At 41.4% G+C, this 11,728-nt stretch overlaps 1 protein-coding gene and 1 long non-coding RNA gene across 2 annotated transcripts; both read right to left on the bottom strand.

Moving 5' to 3' along the window:
• Positions 1-364: 364 nt before the first annotated feature.
• On the bottom strand, positions 365-3,715 carry LOC124271836. The gene is made up of 3 exons (XR_006897155.1): positions 3,662-3,715; positions 1,006-1,143; positions 365-446 (listed from the first exon to the last, which is right to left on the bottom strand). It is a non-coding gene; the product is annotated as an uncharacterized LOC124271836 (long non-coding RNA).
• A 3,951-nt stretch (positions 3,716-7,666) lies between these two features.
• On the bottom strand, positions 7,667-11,253 carry LOC124271835. Its single transcript, XM_046706986.1, has 4 exons — positions 11,006-11,253; positions 9,652-9,792; positions 8,106-8,246; positions 7,667-7,738 (listed from the first exon to the last, which is right to left on the bottom strand). Exons 1-4 carry the CDS (start codon positions 11,109-11,111, stop codon positions 7,722-7,724), a joined length of 405 nt encoding a protein of 134 aa, XP_046562942.1. The 5' UTR covers positions 11,112-11,253; the 3' UTR covers positions 7,667-7,721.
• Positions 11,254-11,728: the final 475 nt, after the last annotated feature.

Genomic DNA, 11,728 nt, shown 5'->3' with positions numbered 1-11,728 from the left:
AAGCGACACGTGTTTTTCGTGTTGTGATCGAGTCACTAGGTCTTCATCATACACACGACAACTGGCAGCTGCAACACTTCTGGAGTATGCAGAAAGTTTATTCTAGAGCGGAGCTTTCAGGCATCATGCTTCCTTAGTTCCTCCGGGATGTTGGTCGTAAGAGGCGGACCAACTCGTACGCGTGTTATTCCGAGTCAAGCCAAATAACGACCAAATAGCGAGGACGTATTTCATATTGGCAAGTGAACATCGGAACTGCTTCAAACAATCGCGCCAGATTAAGAACCATAAAAACATTTCTTACGTTCAGAGTAAGATGACATTCACCCTGCCAGGAATGTGACATCAGCAATATGTAAAGCGATTGAATAGCATTCTTTTATTAGCGAAAGAAGTATTATCAACGCCTTTTAGGATTCTGATGTTGTCGTTCTATTTTCCAGGACCTGTAATTTCAAAACACAGGTATTTATTAATGTACACAAGTAATTATTATACAACACCTAGGAATAAGTATAAGTAACTTTAGTACTGTATGCTGTTTATCATATCTTCCCTGGCACCCCGACTATTCTCAGGCGCCGACTATTCAGAGTTGCGCCCCTTTGTAGTGTGAGTAGTTCTTGTTTAGGGGTTGTCGATGCCAGATTCACAGTGAATATGATGCTTGTTTGTTTTGGAATATCTTACATCACTAATCTTTCGATTTATTTTGAGTGAGTGAGTGAGTGAGATTGGTTTTACGCCGCTTTCAGCAATATTCCAGCAATATCACGACACCAGAAATGGGCTTCACACATTGTACTCATGTGAGGAATCGAACCTGGGTCTACGGAGTGACGAGCGAACGCTGTAACCCCTATGTTACCCCATCGCCCCCGATGTATTTTGAAAAGATAATTAATGACTAAAAACGAAATTCATCAACAGCGTAATTTTGTTCCATATTTATATCGCCATAAACGTCAACATGAACATCAAACCATGTCTACACGTGACCCTTACATGGTCCAGTCCAGTAGCGTACACAGCAATTCTCGTTGGGTTGGTTACAGTCTGTGACGTCAGGCACGGCGTATCCCGCCACGCAACCGTACTTGTTGATCTGACAGGTCCCGCAGGCAGCGGCACACGTCTTGTCTTCTGTCGACAGAGGGTTATAGGTGAAGAGCATTTGCATCTGTATCATAACAGAAACCTGTGGAATTTATTATTTGCGGGGCGCCGTTGCTCTTTAGTTTTAGAACGTATCCAAGTGGTGACATCTCGACATATACACTCTTCAACTGAAGAAATATCCATCAGTGGCTCAATTGACAACAACTGTTGTTTTCAATTAAATGTGCATATTTCATCTAATGTGATTGATACAGGGATCGCCTAGCATGGTGATAGTCACATGTTCTGTAGACGGAAATACTTTGTCCAAGACACGGACGTCCACGTGGGACAGTTGCTATCACTTCCTGCTGTGACCACCGTGTTCTGTTACCACCGCTCCTTACCTTGGCACAGGCTGAATTAGTCTACGGATTCTGTCCTGTGGAATTCTTAGGTCGAGTTTATACCTCACATGTGGTTGGTATGAGATTGGGTTGGGTGAGACGGGGATGTGTAAAATTGGGTTTGGTGAGGAGGGGTAGGTGAGATTGGGTTAGGTGAGGCGGGGGTAGGTGTGATTGGGTTGGTGAGACGGGGATGGATCAGGTTGGGTTGGGTGAGGCTGGGATGAGGTTGGGTAAGGCGGGGACAGGTGAGATTGGGTTGGGAGTGAGACGGGGATGGGTGAGATTGGGTTGGGTGAGGCGGGATGGGTGAGGCGGGGATGGGTGAGGGGGAGGCTGGCAGGAGATAGGTGAGTTGGAGTTAAGGTGACAGGCCGGAGTGAGATTGGGTTGTGAGACAGAAGGTACAAGGTGGGTTTGTGAGATGAGGAAGTGGGCAGAATTAGGATGGTATGAGGAACCCAGGACGGACAGGGAGATGGTAGAGATTAGGTTATGAATGAGGCAGAACAGGAGACAGTTGTGGGGCAGACAGACTGGGCAGAATGAAATTAGGATGGTGAGAGCATGGATAGGTAGAGGTGGTTAGGTGAGCCAGGATAATTGGGAATGACAAAGCAGGACAAGACGGGTAAGGTGAGGTAGAACAGAGGTTAGAGTTGGTCAGGAGAGACAGGGAATTAGGTTGGTGAAGGGGATAGGTGAGGTTGGTTTAAGGAGAGGCAGGTGGATAGGAATGGTAGATGAGGAGGATGGATGGAGTGAAAGAGTGAGAAGGAAGATGGAGTTGGTGAGGCAGGAGATGGTGTGGTGGTTTAGCAGGGAGATGGATAGGTGAAATTAGGTTGGAGTGAGACCTTAGGTAGGATTAGGTTTAAGGTATTGACTGGATGGTGGAATTAGGATAGGTGTAGGTGGAAAGCATGGTGAATTGGAGTTAGGTGGCAGACATAGGTGGAGGTGTTAAGGTGGAGCGAAGGTGGAATGGAGTGAGGAAACTAGGGTGGAGGTGGGCACAGTGGTGAAAAATAAGGTGGAGTGAGCAGGATGGATGTCGAGAGTATGAGAGCAGAATAAGGTAGTTAGGAGTGAGAGGCAGAGATAGGTGAGAACCCAGGATAGGAGGTGGAGGGGAGTGGTGAGAGAGTTGGGGTTAGGATGGTGGGGCCAAACGAGAACAGGTAGAGAGAATGGAGAAACAGGCAAGTTGATCCAGGAAGTGGTGGATGGACAGGAGATGGATAGGAATTAGACTTGGTAGACAGGGATAGATCCTTGAGATAGGTAGTTGGAGTCCAGTGAAATGAGGTAGAGTAAGGTTGACCCTGAGAGATAGAATGATGGAAGGCAAGAGGCAGAGATAGGTGAGAGTTGGGAGTTAGGTAAGTCAGGAGGAATTTAAGTCCAGGAAGTGAGAAGCAGATATGTGAAATTAGGTTTATTGGGAACATAGAGTAGACTAGATTTTGAAGTGATGCAGAGATAATATATTAAAGTAGCATAAACGTTGATAGGTAAGGTATTAAAAATTTGGATCATCTTAGGAGTAGGTTTAGTAAGAAACTAGAGATGGACATGAAGTGATACATGCAAATTTATGAGAAATTGGGATTGGAAGTGAGACAGGTAGGTTAAGGTTAGGTAGGCAAGAGAATGGAGTGTGTGTTGGGACTACATAGGTGGGAGAAGTGAAATTTACAGAAACAAGGTAGGATAGGTAAATTTAGTTAGATGGTACCAGAGGCTGAGTGAGATGGATAGAAAATTGGGATTTACAGGAGATAGGTGAAAGTTGTATTGGGTGACAGAATAAGAAAAGAATGAGAGTTGGAGTAGAGCACAGTGAACTTGATAGGTATTGTGGGATTTAGGTAAAGCCTTGAGATAGTAAGAATTAGGTTGACAGAGCCAGGTATGTTAGGTGAGCGAGTGGTAGAATATAGAGTTGGGAGTGAAACTGAGAGCTGAAGAAAGGCAAGATAGGAAGGTAGGATAGGTAGGAAACCCATAAACAAACTTGAATCTTAGGAAAAAGAGCAGAATACACAATAACATAAAACCTTATTGTTCTACTGTTACAAAAAGTAAAAACTGGAAAATCAGGAGAGATCATCTTTATATGAATCATCAAATTCGAAATTATTCCCACGTACTACTTTTAGTAGTCGGGGTTCTAAGTGGACACTTGATCTGGTGCACAACACCATTCGTTAGCCTACACATCAGAAGTGTCATAAGAGGCCGTCATGCGGATAAACAGGAACAGGAACACATGGAATCTCTCTAACACACCATGGAAAACAATTATATTCCGATGTCATTTCGATTTGAAACCTCATAAACAAACTTCTTAGAATGAAAAATATTTCATTTTATGTTCTAAAATGAAAATCAAGGGAATCACTGCATAGGAGACTCTGCATGAAAGACATATTCTCCAATATAGTATAGTAGTATATATGTACTGTTTCTGAGTATTAAATCAAAGACTGACGATAAAGGAGATGCCTTTACCACAAGATCGTGAAACTAGGAAACAACTATATCAGTGGTAACGTCATATATCTATATATATATATATATAGGATATTATATGAGAGCCTATATATACTAAAACGACGGGGTACTAAATGTTGATATTTCTTGAGCGGACATCAAAATAGGACCAGGCAAAGAATCTTTTGGAGGCATTTCTCTTTGGGGGTTCGCTTCGTGTTTTCTTATACAATTGCTGTTCGGCACATTTCTCAAAAGCTTTCGTTTGTCAGAGGAAAATACAATGGCGTGACAAAACGGTGGTAATACAACAACACATCATACAATTTAGACCCCCCAAAAAAGTGAATTTCAACTTCAGTAGATATTATATCATTACTTCTACAGAAAATGCAAACTCTTTCTGCAATTGATACACTAGTATTATCTTCCAGTTTCTACAGCTAATCCAAAGTTACTACATCTAAATTTGGCTAACATGGGGAGATAGGTAATGTTAAGTAGGTTTCTACATTTAGCAATGACTTATAAAATGTTTATAGATAAAGGATTTGGAGAGACTTTCAATAGAGGTATACCATGACTGTTTAAGGTTATCTGACAAACGAAGCTTAAATTCTTACATAAGTATCTTACTATTACCAATATCCTGGGAGAGCCGTACAAAACCAAATCCAATTTGAATAAAATGTCTTTCATATAGGTAGCCCAGGTTTGCCTTTCAGAGGCACCAAGAGATTGTAACATATATATAATAACACTGAACAGGGAGCCTATGTGTTTCCAGTGCAGATGAATCTGCACCAGTATTTAAAGGAGAATAATTGCAATAATTTGCTTGGTGAAAGATAAAGTCATCAGAAACATGTACCCCAATTTTTATTTAAAAAATATGGTTTATTAGGTTTTTATCGCGAAAAACAGTTTCTGTTATCAGAGCTTCGGCCATTATGCATATTCCGCTGGAACTCACGAGACCTTTCCGCTCGTGACGTCATATGTGAATAGCGTCCGCCATATTGCCAAAGAACAAGCGCTACAGTAATACAAATCGTGTTTTTTCTGTCGTTTTTATAACTGGTACGATGGTGTATTCCGTTGCCTGGGGAACAATGGAAAGAGCTACCATTTCTTCCGTTTTCCAAGTAAAGAGACAGATTTAGGCAGGAGAAATGCTCCGATCACTCCGAATCGGACGCATATGAAAGAGACATGCACACATGGGGTATGAAAATCCCAAAGCTAGGCTGAAGAAGGAAGAAGTACCCACGAGATTCATTTATACTCCATCATTCCCTGTTACAACTTACTGTCAGTGGTATATGAAGAACATAATATCAAAGATGACAAAAACTATGCATTTACGGCATATATTTAATCATTTTAAATAAATTTGACCAAATTAGAATGAATGACCAAATTTGCTGGGGCATTTGAAGCTGGGGCAGTTCGACTGGTACCCATGAGATATATATTATCAAAATCAGTAAGAGATTTCACATGAGCTTGAAAATGTTTCGCTATAACTTTCTTTTCGATTTGGAGCCCTAGATGCTGCAGTCTACCCGAAACATTGCCGAATAAAACAGCAAATTATTGTTTTCCATTTTGTCCAATTACGCACATCGGCATCAGACTCGCTTGTGTCAGTAGTGTGTGCCATGAAAGTTGTTCTGCATTCTCATTGTCTGACAAGATGTCATTCTAAGGCTATGACCGAGTACCATGTAACTATTTCCATAAACAAACACTGGGGAAACATACATTGTCCTGACTAGTATTTTATAATTCACCAGTTTTCGGGGAATAACTTATCTGCGTCGCGAATATTATCTCTGCTGTACCAGGCTGAGATCTTGTATGGAGACTTAATACGTTATTAATGAGAACTAGGATCCTAATTTTCTTTCAACAAAATAACTCCAGTGTAATTTTGTAGCAGATTATTTCTATTTTCACCCTGTCTGAAGCATAATTATTTTGTTTTTAAATCCCTGACACCCTACAGTCACCCATTTGACACAAAAGGAACTGCAATCACTTACTTAGGGACTGGTCATATATTTATACGGGTGGGTTTGCTGGTTGGAACTGTATCACATTTTGCTGACAAATAGTATTCTTGTTAAATGATATGTTCTTTTTAAAAATTTATTTTGACCTCAAGCGATGCCTCCGTTTCGCTTGATTCTTCTTCTTCATCTTCACTGGAAGATTGTCTTGCAAGATGTAAAATCGGATCGTATTGATACGGTCTAACATCCATTTCAGAAATGACACAATGAACATCTTTTACTGCTTCAGAATCCACGGACACTGTTAAGGTGTGAGGTAAAATCAAAGAGGAAGCCATCAGCAACAGGCACATATGACGTCATGTCACGTGATACGCCCTCTGCTCATTAACTGTCGGGTGTTTCCTTAATAGGCGGAAATACGAGTACGTTTTTTTGTGTTTCTATTGCTATTTTACAAACTTTTTGTTCAATTTTAATCACGGAAGGTGACTTTTAGAACATCCCTTACAATATATCAAAAGTTTTGTTTTCGTTCGTATTCTCCTTTAACAGCTGCTGACATATAATTAAACTGTGATGGAAGTCTGCCACATTCACCTAGAACTAAACTGCTACAAACATTTCTACCAAGAACAGCCAGCAAATATCACTTTGGAGACCTTCAATGATCTTACAATATGAAGTTTCTCTCACTTAAGAACCATAACATAGAATAGGTAAAATAATAATTTAAAACGATCATTCGCTGTCATATAGCCGGAGTTTCTTGGGTAGGAATAGATAGACATGAGTGCTTTATTTGCCTGGGACAAGAGACAGTATTGTTCTTTAGTCCTAACTAACCTTGGGGCGAAAACAGTTCCAAGATATCTATAAAATGTAGCAACTTCAATCTGTTTACCTTAAAAAAAATAAAAAAATCATATGTCTCTTTTATTGTGAGCATACACATATGCTCATGACACAGTAAGAATTCGTAAATCGACTCTTGAATATTGAAAAGGTTTTGTCGCTTAGATCTATATTAATATCTTCTCTAACACCAACGATATCATGGTCAATGCCGCACATGCCTGTAACATGACCTCAAGACAAACAATATGGAGGTCACACAAGCAGGACGAGCACCGAAGATATTCTGTAGGTAAGCTGGCCCGGTGTCCTATCAAACGGTCTACATTTCACTGTGTAAATAGTGGTGGTGACATCTCTGATATGTGGGTCAGCGTGAGGAAATTCATATGTTGAGGGGGAGGGGAGTAAGGGGTTTCACAGGGGAGATGACAGGTGAAGATTACCTTTATATTGATATCATTTTGTGTGTACATTTTCTTTCAATATTGACAAAAAATAGAATGAAACAACATCTGCCTAGTTAAAACCAGCAAAAACAACAAAATAAACAAATAGATCCCAAATAAATAAATAAATAAAAAAAAAAAAGCCCACACTAAAACAAACAAGAAAAACCAAAGAAATCAACAAACCATCAAATCAAGTCCCTCCCATAAAAAACATTAACAACGCCTTCCCTAAAAAAATGAATAAAAATGAATATAAACCTACAAACACCCATAACAAACTAAACTAAAATGTATTAAACACAACAAAAACACATATCAACAATAACAACAAAAACACAAATCAGAATGCAACGTTTTATTTACTTGTACAGTGTTGGCTCGATTGACCACGGTCTGCTTCATGGCGAGGAAGGACCTATTGTGAGAAGGAAACTTGAATGAAAAACATGACACAACAACACTGGACAGTCATTACATCTCCCCGCAATACACCATGTATCATGCTGAAAAGTACCTAGACAATATTTCATTACTTTTGTCCTTACTCAGTTTTTCAACATGAAACTCTAGATAGACACACTGAACATTTACCACGCAGGTGAAACCCATGAAAACCAAGCGCCATAATGATGATGGTTTCGGGATTCGACCTTAGGACCGGTGGGGCCAACTGAACTTATTTTCATGGATATTTGTAATTTAGTTTTGCAAGACATCTGGACATTTGTAATGTAATTACAATTTGGACTGAAATTTAAGTTAAATGGATTATTAATTCTTACATGGACCAATCCACGCTCGAACACAGCAGAACTCGCTCGGTCCGTTGCAGTCGCTGGCGGGCACCTTGTAGCCAGCACAGAAGGGCGTGGTCTTTGTGGTCAAACAGTTACCGCAGGAGGCAGCACACGTTTTCACCGTCGCTGACAATATAGCGATATATATACACATAACGCTGGGTATGCTTCATGTACTAAAATACAGAAATATACAGGAATACAAATATCATTCGGCTCAACCTTTGAGAAAAACATTCTTTCTCTTTTACTGACAAATGATGAATGGGACGAGGCGTTGATCGAAACAGCTGATCAAGAAGACACGATCCGCTTTTTCCGGCCGTATGTAACCAAACCAAGTGTAATCGGGAAGACCCATGCCTAACTTCTTTCATGAATGGAATACAAATAGAATCGTATTAGACCAATGGGATATTGTGGCTTGACATCTGTTATTATCATGATGACAATACACGGCAGTTGCTTGGTAACCGTTGTCATGATGGTGACAGTTCATGGTAGCAGTACACAAATAGCAGTTGCTTGGTTACTGTTGTCATGATGGTGACAGTTCAAAGTAGCGGTACACGAATAGCAGTTGCTAGGCAACTGTTGTCATGAAGGTAACAATACATGGTAGACACAAATCGCACGCGGACCCGCCATGTTTTTGATCATGCATATCCTTTTTATGCAGACAAACATAACAATTGTCATTTGGTGATGTGTTTACAATCACAATAGAGTCATTGGGCTATTTAAGGCAAAGAAAAGCCATGTTCATTTGTCGCACTATTTTAATTTAATGTATTTTTATTGCATCCCCACCCCAGTTCCACTTTTTCTTCAGCTGTGTTAGTGCTTGTCGGTACTGTGGTAGAGCTGGAGACAAACCGCCGTCCTCTTCAACGTCCCGCGAAGTGATCGTAGCGGAACGACAGTCGTAAGTCGTTCTAGATGATGACCATGAATTCATGTTCTATCGTTTAGCCGAGTGGGTGTATTAAAGGTCTTATAAAACCACTCCGGACTGAACTCATTTTAATATTTGTACATTAATACGATACTTCCGCTGAGGGAATGTTAATGCAATGGCATTGTATGCTTCTTCAAATGGACATGGGACCGAGTTTAAGCACCTCTTATCATAGTGGCAATACCACCAGGCTATCTCACCGCACAGGCAGCAAGGGGTCCTAGTAATGTCAGGTAACAGTTGCAGATTCAGTGCGAGTGGGCATCCATATGTTGAATTCGTGGTTGTCTAAACTGACTTTCCGGTCCCTCGAATTTATATGCATCATCATTTATATTCGAATATGGCGAACTAGATGTATCGAACTGCAGGTTATCTCGAACTGATTTTGGATCCTAGATGTCCAAATTCAGCGTAAAATTCTTCTGATGTCTCGAGCAGTCCAAACACCACATACCCCCTCTTTTATATTTACAGTATTAATACCGGATATCTTAAATAATAATACTATTACCTATCTAACGTGCAAGCAGCAATTAATTTGTTTGCCAGGTGTACAGAAAGGACGGTTACCTTGTTTCGGAGGAAGACAGCACACAATGGACGCGCCACATCCGGCCATAGGATACCTTCCCTGTCCATCACACTTGACGTTGGACCAGAGGGAGCCTTTGCACGTGCCTCCAAGGCTTTGACATGTCTCCTCGGCAGATGCTGCAACGACATCAACAACGGTAATGACAGTTGCATCTGTAACAGGCCTCTGCCGACGCTCTGCATGGCACAATTATACACGGTTATCTGCCCCTGGTTTATATTTTGTGTTTACGTTAACGCACACTGAAAGGAAAGTGGGGAGAAACGATAGAGAGAAAGAACAAATGAGAGAGAAGCAATGAGAGTAAGTGTTACTTCATTTTCTTTTCGGCGATATTCCATGTGAAAGGAGTTGCGTGTCTTTTTTCATTTGCGTGAATGAGTGTGTGCTTGAGTGCGTGCATGAGTGTGTGTGTGTGTGTGCGAGCGAGTGTGCTTGAGTGCGTGCATGAGTGTGTGTGTGTGTGTGCGAGCGAGCGAGTAACTCCATCCCTTAATCTTGCCAACTAACGCACGGAATGAGTGAGTGAGTGAGTGATACCACGGCGGGGGACACCAGAAATGAGCTTCAAACAGGTGAGGTGAGGTGAAATTGGGTTTTACGTCGTGCTCGAGAATATTTCGCTCATATAACGACGTGCATGCGTGTGTATGTGTATGTGCGGCTGCTTGTACTAGCCCAGACTGAAGCTGGTTTTATAGTGCTGCCCACTGAGATACCATGCCGCAGTGAGGCATGAATACCCCACTCAGACACATTATACTGACTCCGAGCCGACCAGTCCTTGTTGTACCCATTAATGCCGAGCGCCAGGCAGGGACCAACAAGTACCATATTTTAACGTCTTTTGGTATGACGCGGTCGGGGATCGAACCCGCGACCTTCCGCTCTCCGGGCGGACGCTCTAACCACTACACCACGGAGGCGGTGTGCTTCAAACAGTGTGCCCGTGTGGGGAATCAAACCCCGGTCTTCGCGATCGGCGTGACGAGCGGACGCTTTAGCCACTAGGCTACCCTACCATCCCAAAGCACTGAATGAGCATCCATTGTCTACAGCAAATCTAATCATCTTAAAATGTTGAACAAACATGGATGTAGATTGACGTCGCTGACATTTGACGTGTACATAAGCTTTTCTAATTCATTAACATGAAAACCTCTAAGGACAATCTATTTTGACCAGCCAGGCACAGAGTATCACGATAATCATGCGACATCGCTTAATATGACGAACACAGCGAGTACTGGAACTTTATCAACTCAGAAAAATATAAATGTATAAAACAAAGGTAAACTTTTAAAATAGATAGACGCATGTTGCACTTACATGACTGTACAATCACCAACACCATTGTGATGTAAAGGACGACGGAGAAGCGAGCCATGTTGTTGCTGGAGATGTGACGAAGTGACGCCAAAGATCTGCGTGTCATGCACCTCGACAATGTGAAGTTTTCTGCAGGCAAGCTGTCCTTAAGTAGTGCCAGTCTACATTCCCAGTGTAAATAGTGGTGGTGTGATACACTGATATGTGTGTCACCGTGGGAGAGATAGACTTACATCCACTCAGACTGACCCCTGACAGCCAAAGTAGGGAGCTCGGGTGTCCTGCAGACGGACGAAGGTAGCGAAGAAAGATTAAATTCCTTTTACAACGGACTTTTTTTTTTTTCAAATATCTTTTCTTTTATGCTTTATGTTTTGGTAATGCGTATACCAAACTGTGTTTACATGGAACTTATATTAATTGTCTTCACTTAATAGTACTAACAACATAGATCCTGCAAAAGGAAACGCAGAAGTTTAAATATTTCCGAACGTCGAACGTTTTGAACCGAAGGTACAGATCTATGATCAATCTTCACATGATTAACGTCATAGCGTCAGTTGTCAAATTAGACTGACGTAAATGTCGCACAAAGATAGCGTGATATGGCAGCGTTAACGTCAGTCCTGTTATAACCACAGTTGGCCAATATCACAGTTCTGACGAAATCAGTCGTTGAAATGGATCCCTAGTAATTCGTGCCCGTCATGCTGCAATGCCTGG

This window comes from Haliotis rubra, unplaced genomic scaffold (genome assembly GCF_003918875.1).
Source record: "Haliotis rubra isolate DU_JTF1 unplaced genomic scaffold, ASM391887v1 Scf164, whole genome shotgun sequence".
Taxonomy (NCBI): Eukaryota; Metazoa; Mollusca; class Gastropoda; order Lepetellida; family Haliotidae; genus Haliotis; species Haliotis rubra.
This window is presented reverse-complemented; position numbering and strand designations above follow the sequence as displayed.